The following is a 23033-nucleotide window of genomic DNA, read 5'->3' as shown; positions in this document are numbered from 1 at the left end:
AGAGGCCAGTTCCCCCACTTCTTAGGCCTCTGGGCTCATATCGCGAGTTTTAACTACATGCAGCCCAAGCGACGATTGATTCGTCCTTCTGCCATCACTGTGGTCGTTTCTTTCCGGTGCTTCTCACCCGCGACCTCTTTCACGAATCAGTCTCGCAGCGACTAGCTTAAAGGATGTGATCCCAGGGATTCCGGGAGTTATCCCTATTTTATTTATTTCTAGATTGATATTTGTGTTAGTTTTATTACTAGGTAATCTTTATTATGACTCGAGCGTGGCTCCCACGAGCGCTAGTGCATCTCCAGAGGAAGTGATTTTCATCTTTCTACCCCTATAATGGTAAGTGGGAAATTTTACTCCTTTCGCCTTTAGTTTCACTTTTTACTTAATTTTTTTTGCCCTGATTTCCCTATTCCTGTTCCTTGTCCCCTTTATTTCTATTCTTGACCACTGGACTACCTTTTCGTTTGGTTCCAGTGGGGTCCAAGAGATGGTTTAAGAGTTCGGGTCTTCCTCTGGCTCAAGTACATCGTTAAATTCAACTAATTTTACACCCTCTTCCTTCTTGAATGGACATGAATTCCACGTGTCTCTCCATCCAGCTAAAACATGAGCCGCCATCTCTTATCCTCGCTTCTGTTCAGCACCAGCGAACCATCAACGATATAAGATATTGTTAAATAAGAACTTGTTACCTAAATTATACATAATCAAGCACTGGTTAGGCCAACAAATGTTTTAAAGCAGGATTTTAACCATAAACATTCCTAGTTAAATTTTAACATTAGTTTGTAGTGAAAGCTTGATTATAATGTGTCTTAGTTGGTCAAAGGAAAATGTTAAATTAGTATTCCAGGTACAATTAATAATGTATTTGTAATAGTTTTGAAAATAATGAAAATTATAATGTCAAATAAACAGGGAAAGCTTTGAAATCAACCACCTGTTATTTATTTAACTGAATCATAACTCGATCTACTTTAGTATCCTTCTTTTTGAGAGTAATTAAATTTGTTTAATATTCGCCCTCGTGTTCGCCTCGGGTTTAATTGTACTTACCTTGTCTTTGCCCAAGCAGCTTCCTGGGCTTTTCATGAACTTTTTACTGGTGTGCTCAAGAGAACACGAGGTGCGCAACAAACTTAAAAACGAGAGGGAGGACACTGTCTACATGATATTTCGAAAAATTCCCCCATCCCTCTTTCCCAACTCATAAAGAAGAATTTTGGTACTTCTTTTTGGAATTTCGCCCTTGCATTTTTTATGCTTTCTTCATCTCCTGGCAATGTCTATACATTGTTGGTGATTTCTTAATCTCTTGTCATTGGCTATTGGATTTTTGATGTTTTCAGAATCTCTTGGCAATGGCTATTTCATTGTTGTTGCTTTCTTCATTTCCTGGTAATGGCTATTGAATTTTTTGTATTTTTTTCTGTTGTGTATGGTCACCCTACAAGGTGAAGGTAAACCAACAGCATTGAATTAAAAGAAAGTGACATATCTTTAATTTATTAAAACAAGTCTTAACCAAGTAAACAAGGTAACCCACTTAGTTCGCACCCCGCACAAACGGAACAGTTGAGGGCTGGGCGTGAATCTCACTCTAAGTAGCATCGCAGCGCGTTCTGGCTTACACGAGCCTGCACAAACTAAACATGTGATTATCCCTTTTGTAAATGATACTATTAAACATGAGTGAGCTCGCCGGCCACCACTGCTTTGCTTAAATGGCTGATGAGTCACAATAACGGCGAACCTTCACAAATGCTTTGTAATGAACATATCCAACACTCTTTGAATACCCACAACCATTTTACTTATTTAACCAAGTTAATACACCCAGTGTATTTTCGGCTAACTCTTTGTAGATACGCCAGTTCAATCGGCCGGTGGTCGAACATGTATCTCTCTCGAATATTTTAATGAGTTCGTAAGTTTTCTAAGTCTCTTGAGACCAACAATTATAGCAATTGCAAGTTCATGAACTTAGGGCCGATTCAGCCCGTGAACTTGTCGATACTCGCCTGGTTTGATGTCCCCTGTGGACCTTAAGTCCTCCGGCGTCGCTGCGTTGCTGCTCTCGCAGGTGCACCGGCTCCGCACCTTCGAGTATACCAACTCGAACAGGCCTCGGCGGAACCCACTCGTGTCAGCTTCTGTAGCGGAGCTGCTTTGTTCCTGAGCTCGCACAGGTTACGGTCGAGAGTCTGTGTCCTCACCAACTCGTTCTGCAGCCGTTTCTCGCGTTGCGAGTTCCCAGTTACTCGCTCGGGAAGCCAACTCCTGGATCGCTCCCACAGGCCGCCCGCTCTTGTTCCCTAGGGAGGGCTGACTCGCCCCAGTCAGCTCCATGTCACAGAGACGTGGTGATGTCTCGTTCTGTCGTCGTTGCACGAACATGGTTACTGGTCTGGTCCAGTCCAGAACTACCCGGTCGCTCTTGGGTCTGGTCTAGGTGTCTTGGTTCGGACTGCGCGCTGAGACGGCTAGTGCGCCGCACAGCGGGACTACTCGCCCTAGGCGGCGGTTACACTAGGCAAAGCTGATTACGAAAACACCTTCACTGCCCACACTTGGGCTTTACTGAATTGCAGTGGTAGGGCTTAAGTATTACGCGGTTGTACACCCGCAACATTTCATCTCCTGTCAACAGCTATTGCATTGTTGGGGCTGATTTAATTTCCTGGCAATGTCTATAGCGTTTTTAGTGATTTATTAATCTCCTGTCGTCTATTGCACTGTTAATGCTTTATAATCAGTGGCGGATACAGTATTTACCTATGAGGAGGGACTGGCAGTCTGGAATACCCTACCCAAATAAAACTGGCGAACCGGCGAAGCTCCCTCGGAAAAATTTTGATATTTTTACCCGTAAACATGCTTTTCTCAACAATCTCTAATGGCCTCGCTGTAGGTGAGACGTTAAGACTGGATAAAAATTTGGGTGTGCGGCCACCGTGCATGTTAGAAGCGAAACGCCACAGATGGAGGGACAGGAAATGTGTAGGTTGCAAAAATATTTGAAACACTTGTACAAGTGTGCAAGTATAATAGCGTGAGGTGAGTGTACAGGTATGCGATTTATATGAACGAAGTATGCGAATATGCAAGTATGCAATAATACAAGTGCATGCCATCGAGAGCTGCTGCTACTGCCATCTGTGTTTTCGGCAAATTATCTAAAAGGTAAAATACATACATTAATTAGCCTTCAGTAAAGAACACAATGGATGTTCACAATAGTAACAAGTATGGCCTAGGAAAACCTTCAAAGATTCAGACTCACTACTTTATTCATTGTCCCCTCCGCCATCCCACTCCCGAGTGTTGCGTTAATCGTTTATCGTTACGTTCTTATCGCGACCTACTCTAGAGCCTGTAAAGAAGTGTCACCTCAAAAAAAACATTAACTTGCATGTTCAGGGGTGTATTTGTGTCAGTGAGGAGGGATAATAAGGTCAACGCTCGCTGGAGCTTCTAGCGCGCTGACGCCTCTAAGCCAAGACTCTGAACTGACGCGCATTCTTCTCGTCGTGCATAAGAAAGCTACGAGATTTTTTTGGTAATGGAGAAATGAAATAACGGTGAAATGCAAGTCGACTGAGTGTTTGAAGAATTGTACCAGGTGCCTTAAAATTGATTAAAAATCTCTCGTTTTAGGTTTTTTCACTCTTCTAAAACATAGTTTAAAATCGAAATACAGAACTAAAACTACTCATCTGCCCTCAAAGCATTCCTTAATGCTATTCGTAAACAGACAGCACTCCGATAATGTTGGTCAGTGGGTTTGCGTGGGGCCGGGAAGGGCGGAGGCCGCCACAGCGATTGGCGCGTGCGGCGAAGTAGGCCAGGGAGCTCCCGCGAGGGGGCGCGGGAGGCGGCTCGTGACTAGCAGTCGATGCCGAGCAGTTGGCTCGTGACTAGCAGTCGATGCCGAGCAGTTGGCTCGTGACTAGCAGTCGATGCCGAGCAGTTGGCTGGTCGCCGGAGAGCCAGCAGTGCGGCCGCGACAGCACAGCAGGTGAGGCCTTCATGCACGAGCAGTCCGAGCCGTCAGTCCATCAGTTGGCAGACATCTGCGGTTACTTTGCTATTATTTTACTTTTCCCAACTAAAAGTGAAACTGCGACTTCCAAAGTTTCTGCCATATTCTGCGAAGAAACGACACATCTAACAGCAACAGCAGCCACAAAACTAATCGTGTGTTGCGAAGGCTGCAGTTCAGTCCAAATGTCAGTTCGAACTGAGCAGTCCGAACTGGAGCTGGACTGATCGCGTGTGGGTGGAAGGGGGGAGGGGGTGTTAAGGGACTGTTCCCGTCAACGTATTGGTCCAGTGGTTAGGAGTCAGGAATCATCGCTCGTGACCCGAAGGTCACTTGTTCGATTCCAGAACCGCACCGGTCTTAAATCTCATCGTCATCGAGGTCATTGACGGTAAACTCCTCAATTATTTTGCTTATAATATTTTCTTTTTGGGGGCACGATTAAAAAATTAATTCACAGTAAAAACAATGATTAATTTTTCATAAAATATTTATCTCAATAAAAATGTTTATTTAACGATTTTCATGATCTTTAAGGCAATAATTTATGTGCGTCCTAGAATCTACTGAAGGCATGAAAAAATGCGGTAATTAGTTTTCGATTAACCGTTCGTATGTAACCTTCATACTGAACTCTTTATTCTTAGTATATAATTCATTAAATAAATAAAAATTAGGTTTTCCAACACTATAGAAACCTGTGTTGGTCAGGGTTTTGGGAAAACCTAATGTTTATTTAATAGTGAATGATATACAAAAGTAGTTTCAAGACAAAGGCTAGGCCTACATACGACCGGTTAATCCAAAACTGTATACCACATGATCACATGCTTCCAGTACATACAAGGCACTCACATAAAATATTGCCTTCTCTTTTATAGGAAACCATTAAAAAATGACTTGTTTTATAGAATTATATTTTATATTATGAAATTATTTAAATTCATGTGTGAAAACACGAAAATTTATAAGTAAAATAATTGAACACACAACCCTTAAAGACGACGATGGTAATGAGTTGAGAACGGAACACTGACGGAATGAACCAGTGGATGACTCTGAGGAAACCCCCAGGCTCACGCGTCCTGCGGCCTCTGTACCGAGTCGCAGGTTTTCACATCTTGGTTCATGATTGGGTATTGTGTGTTCCTTTGCGCCTCACTGTCTTGACAAGTGAGTTAAAAATTTTGGTATACAAATTACAACATTGCATTGAATGATTTTTACGAAAGCCTTTCAAGAGCGTACGCATAATTTCATTTTTCGGGAAAAGGAGGGGGGGGGGGAGACTATAGTCATTTTAACAATTTCGTAAATATTCCAAAGTTGCCTGTACCTCATACAGTGAAGCCTAAATTACATGAGCGACTTTAATGGATAATCATAACAAAATTCATGCGTGAGTGAGCTGTAGCTCAGCGAGTACTGATTATACAAGGCAAGTACAAGTAGCTTACTCCTCATATGAGTTACTCATCGGCGGTTGAATTTTAATTCCTGAAATAAGAGGTCTTTTAAATTCTTTCCATTTGTTGGTGTGAATGATATATTTCTTAGAATTTATGGTTGGGTGGGAGAAACAGCCTCCCCCCCCCCTTTTTTTCCTGTGTACGCCCCTGTAGTTACGTGTCTTTTAAATTTGCTTGTTTCGACAGTTCTAATCGCAAGTCAGTATTGGCCCTACGCGCGGAAGACTGAATCAGTCTAAATAATCATTGGTCTAAGAATATGCACTCCTCAGCAACAGTTGTGCCTTTTGTGCTTGTGGGTTGGTTTTTTTTTTGCAGCTGTTGTAAGTGTGTACCTATATTCTTTTTTCGAAGATGACCCATTAGTAATTATAACTTGTAAAATATAGATAATATTTGTATTAGTATCGATAAGTAAGACTTATGTGACAGAATGTTGTCTTTCGGGTCATAAATATGCTGCGTTGTTGCAGCTGTCTTGAGAGGCAGGTTGTTGACCACCTCGAAGATGTCTGCAACAAGGTATGTCGAAACGTCGGGCACATCAACGTTTCCACGGACGAAGCTTCGAACCCGGAAGCCAAGAATCAGACGTGGACTCTGGCCACGAAAGGCTGCGATCTAGATCTAAGACTGTCTGTTCGGTGAAAGCTGTTGACAGTTACATTAAACAAATGAAAGTGTATGGTGGTGGAGAAACTTACTATTATTCATAGATCTCGAGTCAATGCAGAATGATCCGCATTCCTTCATCTCCGTCTTTTCTTTAGCTATTTTAAAAGAGAACTGTAAATTGGTCAGCTTAGGCCTGTTACATATACAGGGTATCCAAAACTCAGCGTCAAGCTGAGAACAGTTGTTAGGCCAGTAAATTAACACCTGAAACCTAAAACAAAAATTCAAAAAGTGTCACAGTTTCGAGTTAAGACATTTTCTCAAATGTTTAAAATCCCCACCTTGCATCAAATTATTAGATACTTTGACTAACAATTTTTGCTAAGCAATTTTAAATAACCCTACTGTTAATAACAATTAAAAAATAAATCAAACTAAAATATTTTTAGGGAAACAAATTATTTGTAAGTCTTATGCGGCAAAAAATTCTAAATCGGGGGAATTTGCCTAGTCATACGTACTGTAAAAAAAGGGGGTTGTCTGTAAAGTCGTTTTACGGACAATAATTTTACGTGATAACGTCATAAGAAAACATTGATGAAATTGCATACTTTTTAATTTTTTAATATTATTTACATTTTTGCAAATTTAATTTAAATAAATTGTTTAAATATAATCACGAACAATTAGTTAAAAAGCCCGCCTTAACCTGTTTGATATTATAGAAGATTTTCTCGCACGGTGGTTGGCCGGTTCTTGCACGCTCGGCTCAGGCGGAACGTGACAATTTTTCGTGCGTGCAGCCGGCTTTCATCGATTTATAAGACGTTATCACGTCAAAAATTACTTTGCTAACTGAGCTAATTATTTGAAAAGATGGCAAATTAAAAAAGAACTTGCTAAGTTAGCAAAGGTTTTTTTTTGTTGTGTTAATAGTCAAATTTACCCAATTAAAAATTCTTGCTGCATGTTGTCGAGCGTTGCCGCAGGTATGGTGGCCAAATTGTAGGGGGACTGATCGGGGGTGAGTGAATGTGAACGGTGCCGCAGGTATGGTGGCCGACATGCTGCCGCACATGCCGTTCCTGAGCCAGAACTGGCCCTTCATCGTGACGGGCTTGCTGGTGTTCGTGGGGCTGCGCCTCTTGCACCGCTCTGCCGGCCCAGACCTCGCCGCCCGCTACCGCACCCCGGATCAAGGTAACAAAGCCACACGTAGTGTTCTTTTCGAACACTGACCACCACGTCAACTTGTTATTGCGACGATGGTGCTACTCTCACCTCGGCCCGCTGTCGAATTCTCTTAATATGTTGTCAGCGGGAACAGTTGTAGGCAAGGCTACGTTTAATGTTGCAATAGCACAAGAGTTTGGCGAATAAAATAAATTTCTAGCCAATCACGTCTGACACAACAGTGAAATCAGCGTGACAAAATTCGCAAATCAATTAATTTTCCGAGTAGAAAAATGTTCTATTTACATCGCGTCGCGCCAGCAAAGTTAGTTAGTTGAGCGTCAGAATTTTTTTCCAATGATTTTTAAACTAGTTTTTTAATAATACTACAATAATTATTCGTGTGTTTTTTTAATATTTTATTAAATCTTTAATGCATTCACATATAACTGAGAGTAGTACATAACAGCCGGTCCGAGCCATGGTGCCGGAGCGTGGTGTTGGTGTCGGTGTCTGTCATCTTGGATGGTGACATCACGGTGTCCATCTAGGATGACATTAAACTTTGACCTTAATCTTCACCCAGGCTGCCATCTTGAATTCCGCCATTATTGATTCCGTTATCTTGGATCCACCATCTTAGAGTATGTTGTCACTTCGGCAATTTTGTTTTCTAGACAGTTCCGCCATCTTGAACACTAAAATTTTCCGCCATTTTAGATAATGATGTAACCATTGCAATTTTCGGTATGGTCGCCATATTTAATACCTATATTTTTCATCAGAAAGTTTGGGAAAAAATTGAAACTTATAAAAAGTAATTAATAAAATTTTAGCATAAAACTTTTCCGCTAATTTGTTTCCACTATGTTGAATTATGATGTAAATGTTGTAATTTTCATAATGGCCACCATCTTGAAAATCTGTAATTTTCATCAGAATATTTTGGGAAGAAATTTTTTAATTTGTAAAAAAATTAAATTAAATTCTTATTAAGAAAACATTTTGCCATTTTGAAATTATGACGAAAAATTTGCAATCTCGAAAATCTGTAATTATTATGATAAAAAATTGGGGAAATTTTTACATTTATAAAAATTATTGAAATACACATTTAATAAAATTTAAATTAAAAAACCAACTTACATCGTAGAGCTCCGAGTCCTCGGTTCAAACCCGATGAGGAAAAAATAAAAATTTCGACTGATCTTTCCACCGTGGATGCTACCGACAGACTGACCTCCCACCACTAATATCAATGTATATATTATGGCAGCTATTATGATGTCATTTTCGCCATGGTTTTTCGTTTACTGGAGGCCACCATATTGGATGATTACATAAGAGTCACTATTTTGTATTCATCTGCTAGAAGCCGCCATCTTGACTTATGGCATCAGAGTCGTAATCTGGTTTTCATCTTCTTGACACCGCCATCTTGTATTATGACATCATAGTCACCATCTTGTATTAGTCTGCTGGAGACCGTCATCTCGGATTAAGACATCAGAGCAGCCATCTTGTTTTCGTCTGAAGGAGTCTTATATAATAGATTAATTCTAAAAAATATTGTGGATAGTCCTTAAAAAGACTTTATATACACTACTTCCAACATCCATTAAGCCTATGATGACCTATTGACCACCATCATCAAAACATGTAATAATTTTGCTAGAAATTCAGGAATCCTTCCCAAATTCATCAAAAAATAGCTCATTAGTTTTCTGATTGATTTGATGGATTCTTTTCCTTGGTTTGATACTTGATCGATGCAAAAATATAGTTTAAGGTAAAAAACTCTTATTAAAAAAACATGGTAGAAAGTCCTAAAAGAGGCTTAAATTTATCTACCACCAGCCTCCAGTAAGCTGATGATGACATATTGACCACCATCATAAGATATGTGATTATTTAGCTAGAAAATCATGAAAAATTCCAAATTTAATAAAAAAATACGTATTAATTTTCTGATTGAGTCGATTGATTTCAGTCCTTGGTTAGAACCTTTGTCGATGCAAATAAGGTAATTTTTGCTCTTAAATATTAATTTAATTAATCATCCTCACTGGAAACAAAGACTCCTGCCAGCTGAATAAATGTGTTACTCGATATCACTACGCCTACCAAGGAGGTCTTTTTTCGATACTTGCCATACATTTCGTCCAAGTAATTAACAATTTTCAGCGTATAGGCTAAGTATAGCCGAACCACAAGGCCTTCTTCGTCGATACTTTATATACATACATATATAAAGACATTTCAAGCAGGCAAGACAAAGTGTACGAACTGTCTGACCTATAGTGTGAATAAAAAATATTACAGAGAAATAGGACAAATAACTGAGCATGTTTTAATGCTTACTATAGGACCAAAAATCATGAAAAAAAATTAAGTTTATTACAAGACCAAGAGGTGCATAAATATAGAATCTTCTGTTCTAACTACAGTCTTGAACGCGCACATTTAACGAAAAGGACACAAATTTTGTACAAACACTCAATCCATTAAGGACACGATCTCATTACAGAGATACGATCACGTCACAAGTATAATATCTCGCCCCAGGAATACGATCTCATCATAGGGATGCGATCTGTCACATGATACGATAGGATGTTTTTGGTGGGATACGACTGGTAGGACAAAATAGAATACTACGAGAACTCTATCTTTGTAAGAAATCATATTTTGGAAAGTAGTATAGGAATGGGGCTCCTGCGCCTGGCTTCTGGCTGTGGAGCTGTGTGTCCGATCCGCCATATTGGATCGTGACGTCACGGCGGCCATCTTGGATGAGCGTAACGGCACAAAGCGTAACGGGACAAGTAGGACATTGACCTTTGACCCTCAAAATTCACCAAAATTGGGCAAAATTTGCCCAAAATTCCTCAAAAATCGCCAAAAATCCATTTCTGTGGAAAAAAATTCCGCCAAAAAATCTCACAAAATTACACAAATCAAAAATTTCTCCTTTCGAGGGAAAAATTCCCGTTTCGAGGGAAAATTTCCCGTTTATAGTCCTTAAAAATCCCGGCGGCTAGAAATGTCCATATGTAGGCTTAAGCATCCATGTCTACAGCCTACGATAAGCCTCTGACGTCATCATGGATGATGACGTCACCGTTGCAATTTTCGTTACGCCCGCCATCTTTAACTTTTTTATTTATTATCCGATTTTAATGAAAAAAAATATAATTTATAAAAAAATTCACTTAATAAAATTTTAATGAAAAATATTAAAAAAAACAATCATTTACGACACGGAGCTCGGAGTCCTCGGTTCGAACCTGACGAGGGCAAAAATAAATAAAAATGGCGACATATCCTTCCCTCGTGGTGGGTGCTGGCAGACTGGCCCCCACCACTTATGTCAAAGTATATATATCTTCACCTAGTATGACGTCATGTCCGCCATCTTGAAAATCCGTAATTTAATGCTAGAGATTCGGGAAAAAATTTAAAAATCATTAAAAAAAGTAACTAATCGAATTAAACAATAAAAAAATCCTTAAAACCACCGTTGCACTTTTCGTGACGGCCGCCATCTTGAAATCACCCGATGGAGGTCACCATCTTGTTTTCGTCCACTAGAGTGAGCTGATACCATGTTAGCTTAATTATCTGGTCACCACACCTTTGACCTTGACCTTGAAATCCAACCTTGACCTTGAAATTTGACCTTGACCTTGAAATTTACCTTGACCTTGAATTTTGACCTTGACCTTAAAATTTTACCTTGACCTTGAACTTTGACCTTGGCCTTGAAATTTGCCCTTGACCTTGAAATTTGACCTTGACCTTGAAATTTGACCTTGACCTTGAAATTTGACCTTGACCTTGAAATTTTGATTTTGTCCTTGTCGACCATCATGGATCCGACATTTTATGTTCAGTACATGCTACCAGGAGCTACCACCTGCTGGAGTACGCCATCTTGTGTGTGTACTTGTATTATAGAGTACATTTCCATCTGGATAATTTTATTCTAACCCGCTACAGTGCAGTAATCTTTTATTACGGAGGTGCCCCCCCCCCCGCCATCTTTAAATTCGGCCGCCATCTTGAAATCATGTAATAATGTAGCTAGAAAAGCGGGAAAAATTCAAAAATTCATTAAATAAATCACTCATTAACTTACATATCGATTCTATCCGCTCCAGTCCTTAGTTCGATCCTCGATCGATGCAATAATTTTAATTTTATGAAGAAAAAAATAATTCCAATAAACCATGTTCAACATTCTTAAAGAGACTTTAAAATCCTCTACTACCATCATCCTATCAGACATCAAGACCACCATATTAGAAATTCGTAATTGTAATGCTAGAGATTTGGGAAAAAGTTCAAAATTCATTAAATAAATTTGTAATCTATATACCGATTGATAAGATCGACTAAGGTCCTTGGTTCAATCCCTGGCCGATACAAAAAACTTTAATTTTAAAAAAGTACCAGAAAAGTGTAAGGTTCGAGAAATAAAACACCACAAAGTCTTTTACAGATATAATATTTATTACACAATTTCTATCCTACTACAGAAAAACTTGCGAAAGCCAGCAATCTTATAAACATTTAGCCCTGCATAGACGTGCAACGATTACTTCTTAGCTCCAACAGCTCTAAAAAGGCTCCAAATGCTCCAAAATATTCCAAATGCTTCAAAAGGCCCCAAAAGCTCCAAAAAGGCTGCAAATGCTCCAACAGCCTCCAAATGCTTAACACAGCTTCAACAGCTCCAAATGCTACAAAAGGCTCCAATTGCTACAACAGCTCCAAATGCTCCAAAAGGCTCCAAATGCTTCAAAAGGCTCCAAATGCTCCAACAGCCTCCAAATGCTTCAACAGCCTCCAAATGCTCCAACAGCCTCCGAATGCTTAGGACAGCTCCAAATGCTCCAAATGGCTCCAACAGCTCCAAATGCTCCAAAAGGCTCCAAATGCTACAACAGCCTCCAAATGCTACAAAGGCTCCAAATGCTCGAAATGGCTCCAACAGCTCCAAAAGGCTCCAAATGCTTCAAAAGGCTCCAATTGCTCCAACAGCTCCATCTTCAATTGGTTCCAACTGATTCCAATTACTTTTCTTATCGAACTTGGCATGATCACTAACATGTCTTTATTAGTATACATTTTGACTGGCAGTGGTAACGTATTTTTCACCTTTAAGTTATAAGTTTTATTTAGAAATCAGATTTAGATAAATGGTAGATACCATTTGGAAAGAAAATATATTAATTTCTCTTCAAGTTTATACACATAAGGTCCCTGATGGTAATATGGCCATGTTGGTAATATGGCCATTTGGCTGCCATTGACGTAGTTCGTGCGGATACCGATAGAATGTGCTGGCATGTTCTTCGGAACACCATTGTCGAGAGCTCACAGATTTGCCGGGTCCGGGCAGCACGCACACCACCAGGGAGGCGCCATTTTCATGGGTTTTTGCTGCGAGCAGAGAACTCTTCTTATTTTACTCCGGTAAGTTTATATTTTGTTTTAATAGTGTACTACTAGATATTGTCAGAAATTTGATGTCTCAGTGCGTAGATTTCTATGCTTATTTAAATGTATTTTAAAAAGATTTATTACCTTCAACCATTTAAAAACTATAATCGACTTTTTGAAATGTCACCCAGGTTGTTGATATGGCCAACCATGTGGCCATATTAGCTGCAGTTGGCCATATTAGCAACCTTTTGTGAATGAAATGGTTTATACATACTGTATGTCCCCTCGTAGGTAAATTGTTATTAGTGTATGTGATTTTATTATTTATTACGAGTTTATTTATTACTGTAATTAATATATACCTTTACAGAGACAAGTAATAAAAATTACAGAAAAATGTGTACCTCACACAGGATACCTACCTAAAATGACAACTTAAAAAAAACTCCTCAGATGCCATCACTGGGTATATTTAAATTGTTTTTGTCTGGTGCATTTTTGCCGGAAAATATTTATTAAAGTGCACAATGGAAAATATATTTTTAAGAATAATATGTAAAAATGTAATGAAGTGAAAATATCATGAAACTTGTTTTGCAGGAAAATATTTATTGAAAGAGCACACTGGATATTATATTTTCAATAATTCTATATAAAAATTAATTAAATTACATAAAAAATATCACGATACATTAATTATAGCGCCAAAAATAATAACTTATAATTAAATTGTAACTAATGTTAATTATTTGTTTTTTGTTTCAGAAATGAATCCCTTCAATCCACAAAAGAAGCGGGGTAGTTGGACACAAGATGGACTCAGCAAGGCAGTAGATGCTGTAAGACTTGGCAACCTATCTGTTAATGCAGCAAGTAAAAGGTATGTCGTGCCTAGGCGAACCCTTCGCCGTTATCTTTCCAATAACCAAGATGTTAAATAAAAATTGGGTTGTAAGGCAACACTCAAAACTGAGGAAGAGAGGGAACTTAGCAGGAGAATAATTCGTCTAGCAGATGTTGGTTATCCACTCACATCAAAGATGCTCAAGTTAAATGTTTTTAAATACTGCCGTGAAAATGGGATAACTCACCGGTTCACTAAAGAAACTGCAGGTCGCTACTGGTTGAATGGCTTTTTGGCCAGAAATCCTGAAATTAGCAAACGAAAAGCTCAAAGGCTAAATCCTGCCCGAGCTCAAAAGCTTAACAAATTCATAGTTGGAGACCATTTTGAAAAATTGCAGAATGTCCTTGCTGAGAACAAGTTTTTAAACTTCCATGAAAAAATATTCAACATGGATGAGAAGGGTTGTAGGTTACAACTGCACAAAGATCCAGAGGTTTTGGCGAAAAAGGGGTCAAAGCGCGTCCATATTGTTGCAAAGGAACGTGGCGAGAGTGTTACTGTTGTAGCCTGTGGAAATGCTACTGGAAATGTCATTCCCCCAATGATCCTATTCCCTGGATTAAGAAAAAATCCAGCTTGGGAAAAAAATTTACCTACAGGTTCAACAACAATAATGACTCGAAAAGGTAGCATGACAACCGAATCTTTTGTGTCCTTCCTGAATCACTTCTCTAGGTTCAAGCCAAGTGGGCCTTGTCTTCTGATTTTTGATGGGGCTAAGTCACATTTAGACTACAGCATATGTGAAGTTGCAGAACAGAATGAAATTATTTTGTACTGTCTTCCGTCAAACACGACTCATGAGTTACAGCCTTTAGACAAAGGTTGTTTCCAAAGTTTTGAGATTTTTTGGGATCAGCACACACTCCTTTATTTTAATATGCACAAAGAACAGCAAGACATTTCCAAATTGAACTTTGCTGATGTTTTTACACCAACATGGGAAAAGTTAATGACACAAGCAAACATGAAAAGTGGATTTAAGGCTACTGGCATTTTCCCCTTCAATCCGTTCGTGATTCCAGAAGAGGCCTTTGCACCCAGCATAGCTACTGAGCTTCCGCCACCTAACACAAAAATGGCAGACGAAACTGTAACCGCTTATGCGTTGCAGGAACAACATAATGCCAATGACGACCATTCATTGGCAGGTCCGTCTGGTCTACAGACAAATGTTAGCCAGCTTGGTTCTAGACACAGCACCAGTTCATCATCTGATTCAGATATCACAGGAGACTTGGCACAACCTTTAAGTTCTTCAGATTACTCTGATAGTTTGCATATTCCCGAAAGTACTGCAAATCTGTCCAGGCGTGGTTCCATTGGAGAAATGCTACCTACACCAAAGAAAAAACGGAAAACCACACGGGTTATGAAACCTGCTATAAACAACAGGGGTGTTGTACTGAATAAATCTTTATTTGAAGATAACAAGGATGTAAAGTTAGATAGCAGCAAGAACAGTGGAAACAGCAAAAAATATAATACAAAGTCTGTTCGCCAGATGACTGCTTCAAAGAAGTCTGAGAGTTGGTACTGTGCAATTTGTTGCAATGATGAAGTGAAGGATATGAGACTGTGCGGAGTTTGTGAAATATATGTCCATGAAGAATGTGTTGGCCTCACCAAAGATCACAAAGAGTTTTTTATTTGCCCGAAATGTTTATTATAGTGTGAATATTTTGAAAGAGACCAATATGTTCCTTGTTAATTTAATATTTTATCTACAATCTGACTTTCATTATCAAAAAATAATAAAACTGTATTTTATATGTTTTAAAAAATATATTTGCTGTTTATTCTTATGTATGTATAAGTAAATATTATTTAATATTCATCAGAAATACAATTCATTTATGATTTGTGCTAATAAACCTTATTTTTAGCTTCCTATAAATCATTGGCCATATTAACATCACATGCTTTTAATATGGCCCAAATACATGTATTTATTATTTTTCAGTTATTTTATAATGACATGTATTAAAAAATGTTTTGTTAATGGTTTTTGACAAGAAAAACTGTAGATATTATGTCCATCAAACACTTATGGGGATTTCCCGAAAACTAGATAAAATAAAATTAAACAAAGCTTAACATGGCCATATTACCATCAGTGACCTTACATTTAATATAAGCCATTATTGTATGTAGCCAGCTTCCTTCAGTTCTTTGAGTATGAAGGATATTTCTTTAATGTTCGAATAGTTTCCTGCACAAAGCGATCCATGTAGTAGTCGTAGCCTGTCAACCAATATGTTAGGATCTTCCCATGAGGTATAATCAGTCTCTTCTGCTGCGTTCATCATCCTTGCATGTTTATAATAAATATTATTATCCCAGAGAAAACCATCAAAATATTCTTGACAATATTTTGATGGTTTTCTCTGGGTGCTTCTGATTATTCCTGACTAGACATCTGATGGTTTTCTCCGAGTGCTTCTGGTTACTGATGAGGAATTTATCTCTGTATGAAGGATTTTTTTAACTTAATGAAGCATGTAATTTTTTATTCAAGGTTGCATATAATTAGTGAACTTCTGCTACTTAATCATCACTTGTAATATTTTTATCATGTGGAAATTTAAAAAAAAATTTTCATTACTCAGTCAAATTATCTCTGAGAAATCTAAGAAGCACTAACAGGATGGACGAACTTCCTTCTCCTTGGAGTCTAGCGAAGTCATCGTTCTATTGCGATCGTTAGTGAGCATCCCGCATCCCGCATAAAAGAACTAAATATTATTTACCTGCAAGTAACATGTGGCGACATCTCTTGTTGAAAAGCAGAACTACTTGCAACAAGTACCTTTGAATGAGATAAATTAATTCTCGCTGATGAAATAATTAAAAAATTCTATTTAAGTAATATATCTAATTTAAAACTCTTAGTTTGCATCTGCCATTAGTCGTAGAAGCTAACATGTACCCTGGTCCGATGTCTGAAGCTGTATCAAAACGCCATCACTGTAGATACTGTAGCAAGGTGTTTACCTTGAGAAAGAATGCTAAACGACATGAGAGAAGCGAGTGTAATTTGGGTCCTTGTCAAAAACCATTTCATTGCAGTCAGTGTCAGAAATCCTTTGGTAGAAGATATTACTTGGATAGACATTACAAAACCTGTACAAATAAGATGAATAAAGATAACGAAGACTGGGCTACAACATCGCGGAAGAGGAACGAAGGCGAAAAAGCTAATGCTAAAATTACTGATCTAGATCAAGATAATAATTTAAAATTTAAAACAAACGAAGGAAGTTGTAACCACATTAGAAATGAAAATATATTTAATCCAATATCTAGTTATTTCCATGTAAATGTGAAAGATGGAGAACCACCTGAAGCTTACAAGGTCGAAGACTTTGATGGATCATCTGAAGCGGGCATGATTGAAGATTGTGGTGACACATCTGAGGCTGACATGATTGAGTACTGTACTGAAGCACCTAAAGCAGGCAAGATCGAAGACTGTGATGGCGGTCTGAGACCAAAACGACGGAAACGGCGTAATAAAATAAATTACCCTGATCAAGTTTGTGATGCTGACATGATTGAAGACTGTGGTGACACATCAGAAGCTGGCATGAACAAAGACTGTGCTGACACATCTAAGGCTGACATGATTGAGTACTGTGCTGAAGCACCAAAAGCATGCAAGAGCGAAGACTGTGATGGTGGTTTGAGACCAAAACGATGGAAACGTCGTAATAAAATAATTTATCCTGATCAAGCTTGTGATAATCACTGGCACGATGACGAAAGTGACCTCGTGGTTGGTGTTGAAACGATAGACACCAGAGATAATAATATTTATTATAAACATGCAAGGATGATGAACGCAGCAGAAGAGATTGATTATACCTCATGGGAAGATCCTAACATATTGGTTGACAGGCTACGACTACTACATGGATCGCTTTGTGCAGGAAACTATTCGAACATTAAAGAAATATCCTTCATACTCAAAGAACTGAAGGAAGCTGGCTACATACAATAATGGCTTATATTAAATGTATGTGTATAAACTTGAAGAGAAATTAATATATTTTCTTTCCAAATGGTATCTACCATTTATCTAAATCTGATTTCTAAATAAAACTTATAACTTAAAGGTGCAAAATACGTTACCACTGCCAGTCAAAATGTATACTAATAAAGACATGTTAGTGATCATGCCAAGTTCGATAAGAAAAGTAATTGGAATCAGTTGGAACCAATTGAGATGGAGCTGTTGGAGCAATTGGAGCCTTTTGAAGCATTTGGAGCCTTTTGGAGCTGTTGGAGCCATTTCGAGCATTTGGAGCCTTTGTAGCATTTGGAGGCTGTTGTAGCATTTGGAGCCTTTTGGAGCATTTGGAGCTGTTGGAGCCATTTGGAGCATTTGGAGCTGTCCTAAGCATTCGGAGGCTGTTGGAGCATTTGGAGGCCGTTGAAGCATTTGGAGGCTGTTGGAGCATTTGGAGCTGTGTTAAGCATTTGGAGCTGTCAAGCATTTGGAGGCCGTTTGGAGCTGTTGGAGCTAAGAAGTAGTCGTTGCACGTCTATGCAGGGCTAAATGTTTATAACATTGCTGGCTTTCGCAAGTGATTCTGTAGTAGGATAGAAATTGTGTAATAAATATTATGTTTGTAAAAGACTTTGTGGTGTTTTATTTCTCAAACCTTACACTTTTCTGGTACTTTTTTAAATTAAAGTTGTTTTGTATCGGCCAGGGATTGAACCAAGGACCTTAGTCGATCTTATCAATCGGTATATAGATTACAAATTTATTTAATGAATTTTGAACTTTTTCCAAAATCTCTAGCAATACAATTACGAATTTCCAATATGGTGGTGTTGATGTCTGATAGGATGATGGTAGTAGAGGATTTTAAAGTCTCTTTAAGAATGTTGAACATGGTTTATTGGAATTATTATTTTTTCATAAAATTAAACATTATTGCATCGATCGAGGATCGAACCAAGGACTGGAGCGGATAGAATCGATATGTAAGTTAATGAGTGATTTATTTAATGAATTTTGGAATTTTTCCCGCTTTTCTAGCTACATTATTACATGATTTCAAGATGGCGGCCGAATTTTAAGATGGCGGGGGGCACCTCCGTAATAAAAGATTACTGCACTGTAGCGGGTTAGAATAAAATTATCCAGATGGAAATGTACTCTATAATACAAGTACACACACAAGATGGCGTACTCCAGCAGGTGGTAGCTCCAGGTAGCATGTACTGAACATAAAATGTCGGATCCATGATGGTCGACAAGGACAAAGTCAAATTTCAAGGTCAAGGTCAAGGTCAAATTTCAAGGCCAAGGTCAAAGTTCAAGGTCAAGGTCAAAGTTCAAGGTCAAGTTCAAAGTTCAAGGTCAAGGTTGGTTTTTAAGGTCAAGGTCAAAGGTGTGGTGACCAGATAATTAAGCTAACATGGTATCAGCACACTCTAGTGGACGAAAACAAGATGGTGACCTCCATCGGGTGATTTCAAGATGGCGGCCGTCACGAAAAGTGCAACGGTGGTTTTAAGGATTTTTTTATTGTTTAATTCGATTAGTTACTTTTTTTAATGATTTTTAAATTTTTTTCCGAAACTCTAGCATTAAATTACGGATTTTCAAGATGGCGGACATGACGTCATACTAGGTGAAGATATATATACTTTGACATAAGTGGTGGAGGCCAGTCTGCCAGCACCCACCACGAGGGAAGGATATGTCGCCATTTTTATTTATTTTTGCCCTCGTCAGGCTCGAACCGAGGACTCCAAGCTCCGTGTCGTAAATGATTGTTTTTTTAAATATTTTTCATTAAAATTTTATTAAGTGAATTTTTTTATAAATTTTATTTTTTTTTCATTAAAATCGGATGATAAATAAAAAAGTTAAAGATGGCGGGCGTAACGAAAATTGCAACGGTGACGTCATCATCCATGATGACGTCAGAGGCTTATCGTAGGCTGTAGACATGGATGCTTAAGCCTACATATGGACATTTCTAGCCGCCGGGATTTTTAAGGACTATAAACGGGAAATTTTCCCTCGAAACGGGAATTTTTCTCTCGAAAGGAGAAATTTTTAATTTGTGTAATTTTGTGAGATTTTTTGGCGGAATTTTTTTTCCACAGAAATGGAAATTTTGGCGATTTTTGAGGAATTTTGGGCAAATTTTGCCCAATTTTGGCGAATTTTGAGGGTCAAAGGTCAATGTCCTACTTGTCCCGTTACGCTTTGTCCTGTTACGCTCATCCAAGATGGCCGCCGTGACGTCACAATCCAATATGGCGGATCGGACACACAGCTCCACAGCCAGAAGCCAGGTGCAGGAGCCCCATTCCTATACTACTTTGGAAAAATAAATATTTTTAATTAATAATTTTTTTATATTATTTTATACATATGAAAGAAAAACAAGTCATTATTGTATGCAGCCTGCATTTTTTTTAGTTCACGGAGTATGGAGCCTAATTGGTTGATGTGGGAGTAGTTTTCTCCTCGAACAGATGCCATAAACAGTCTCAGACGATCGACCAATATGTTAGAACCTTCTCATGACTTGTATAAATATCTTCTGCTGCTGCTTCCATCTTCCATGCATGTTTATTATTTTTAAGATCGAAGAATTCTTCCTTTTTAACACCAGCCTCAAAGTCACCATCATCATCATCCCAGTGACCATCATAAGCTTGATCAGAATAATTTAGTGTAACGCCTCGTTTCCATCGTTTTGGTCTCAGTGAATCATCACAATTTTCTGTCTTGGTAACTTCAAATTATTCTATATTGTTCTCATTTTTATTAAAAGCCGTTTTTGCTGTCAAGGTTTCCAGTAATAGGTATTATTTAATACTTCAGCCCGTTTAACAGAAAATCCACCAGAGAATTGCGTAGGAAGATAAATTCCTTTTTGACTCATCTTAGGAAACTTATCATTACCTTCATGAAGTATGGTAACTTGTTTATGTATCTTCGATGATGGAATTTCATTACTTTTTAATGCGGACGATGCAGATGTCTAAGTGTGATTATTTATGCTAACTCCACATTAGTAGTGTAGGAAAGGGGCTCCGAGCCCAGGCTGCAGCCTGTGGTGCCAGTGCCAGGGTTCCAGCCGGTGCAGCAGGTCAATAACCAATTGCTCTGACGTCACGGCGGCCATATTTGATGACCTTGACTTTTAATTTTAACCTTGAAATTTACCTTTTACCTTGACGATGGCGGCCATCTTAAATTCCGCCATCTTGGATCCGCCATTTAATTTCTAGAACATTCCGGCATTTTGTTTTCTAGAACTTTCCATTATTTTAAATTCCAACCTTTTGTTGTCTAGAACTTTCCATCATTTAACACTCCCACTCCAAAATGTTGCAATTTTCGTTGCGACCGCCATCTTGAATATCTGCAATTGTTATGCTAGAAAATTGGGAAAAAATTTTAAATTCCAAAAATTTTAATTAATTAAATTTTAATAAATATATTTTTAAATAACGTTGTAATTTTAGTTATGGCTGCCATCTTTAAAATACTGTATTTTGTATACTAGAAATTCGGATTATTTTTCAGAATTTATAAAAAAATAAAAAAAGGTAAATCCAAACACTCCTCCACCTTGGATTATAGTCAAGATCAAGGTCAAAATTCAATGTCACGTCAAAGGTCAAGGTCAAAGTCAAGGTCATCCAAGATGGTCGCCGTGACATCAGAGCAATCGGTCATTGTCCCGCTCCACCGGCTCCAAGCTGAAACCCCGGCACTGGCACCACAGCCTTCAGCCTGGGCTAGGAGCCCCTTTCATACACTACTCACATACATTCGGTTCAAACACTGACTTTACTTAGTAGACGAAAAAAGTTAAATTTCACAGGCTATGATTTTATTTTATTTAATTTATCACTTCATTAAAACTGAAAGCAGCAACTGTCGCAATATAACCTTTTCCGCGAAGGACTTTTTGCACAATTGCCTTTCTAATGACGTCAAGCATTGTTGGTATTAGTGAACGAAATGCCACAGTACCGACACATACATGCCGAATATGACAAACTGCTTTTGGAACCGTGCTAACTGTTCTTGATATGCCATTTTGTTTTTGTAGTAAGCGTAAAACATATTTATGATTCTTGGTCCTATAGCAAACAGCCGAAATGCGCTATGCCTATACTTTGGTTTGTAAGACCCGTTCAAGAGTGGCACGTAAACGGAGACGGATCACGTAAACAGATACGGATCTCCTGGAACATTTCACCAACACGATTGCTTCTTCCCAATGCATGGAAACGTAACAATTGCAACCAATGAGATTGAATTTCAAGGTTATGAAATATTAATTTAATTAAGTAAATTAACAAATTGATAAATTTAATTTTAAGAAGTATTATGATTCGAGATCATCGCATGAGTAGAATTTACGAAAAATAAAAATAAACCACAAAGTAATAGAACACTTGATATTCTTGGTCTTAAACAAATTTTTACGTATTTAGAACATAAACCAACATGGCTACCACTGCATCCAAATACTCGGCTTCTGTTGGTCGCACGAAACAACGTAAACAGAAGAGCTCAGCATTGCCGGGCTAATCCGTACGGGTCAGTTTCCGTCTGTTTACTATTGTAGAAACTCTGTTCCGTGAGATACGTTTCCGTTTGCGTGCCATTGTAGAACGGACCAAATTAAAATTCCTCTTCACGACGTAGAGATGAAACTGTGACAGCACATGCTTGCGCAATTTGTGCCGCTGCGGTTTCAAGCCGTTCGCATCTGTCTGAAGCAAGGACAACGTTCATGTTTGTGTTTACTTTCCTTTACTTATTTTCATCAATCTAGCACTGACGAAAATAGTCACTTAATCATTCCTCGTTCTGATAATGTTGCGTGGCTTGTGCGAGCGTTGTTTTCGTGGACTTGAAACGTGGGAATACGTGTGTTGCGCAAGTCGGAAAGAGGTTCAGATAAGGAACATTCAGATAACATGGCACATTTTGTTGACTTCCTATAGCGAGACACAGTTGCACTCGTTATCTTGGTACAACAAAACAAATATTATTTCAGCAGAAAAAAAGTGAGCGAGTCTTTTAGTACTCGCCTGAGACGTGTAACATCTAACCTAGGTAACTAGCTAAGTCATGTGTTTTCATTTTGCAAATACACGAAATTAAAAGTAGAAGTTTTTAAAAGAATGCCTAGTGTGATAAATATATATGCAAGTTGTGATTTCAACTACATTTCTTAACGTGAGTCAAACTTAGCTTCCACGCCCGCCGCTAGAATTCTTTGCCGAAGCAGCTATGTTGACTATTAAATCATTTGATTAGCAGACCGAAATTTAAAACTACCTATATAATGAAACGGCACTGATAAAAATGAAAAAGACTTGA

General features: G+C 38.4%; 1 protein-coding gene across 4 annotated transcripts in view; it reads left to right on the top strand.

Annotated features, from left to right (window-relative positions):
* LOC134527359 (iodotyrosine deiodinase 1) overlaps positions 1-23033 on the top strand; it is a 191147-nt gene that overhangs the window by 83723 nt on the left and 84391 nt on the right. The window contains exons 1-2 of one of the 4 annotated variants that reach the window (XM_063359980.1): positions 299-339; positions 7180-7329. In XM_063359980.1, coding sequence (XP_063216050.1) covers positions 7182-7329 — 148 coding nt within the window. In that variant the 5' untranslated portion in view covers positions 299-339; positions 7180-7181. Of the gene's footprint in view, positions 1-298; positions 340-3602; positions 3626-3818; positions 4022-7179; positions 7330-23033 lie in introns of those variants that run through there. The other 3 variants (XM_063359981.1, XM_063359978.1, XM_063359979.1) reach the window with 3 other exon arrangements.

The sequence above is a fragment of the Bacillus rossius genome, chromosome 1, assembly GCF_032445375.1.
Source record: "Bacillus rossius redtenbacheri isolate Brsri chromosome 1, Brsri_v3, whole genome shotgun sequence".
Lineage (NCBI taxonomy): Eukaryota > Metazoa > Arthropoda > Insecta > Phasmatodea > Bacillidae > Bacillus > Bacillus rossius.
Note: the sequence above shows the minus strand (reverse complement) of the source record. Positions and strands in the feature narration are given on the sequence as shown.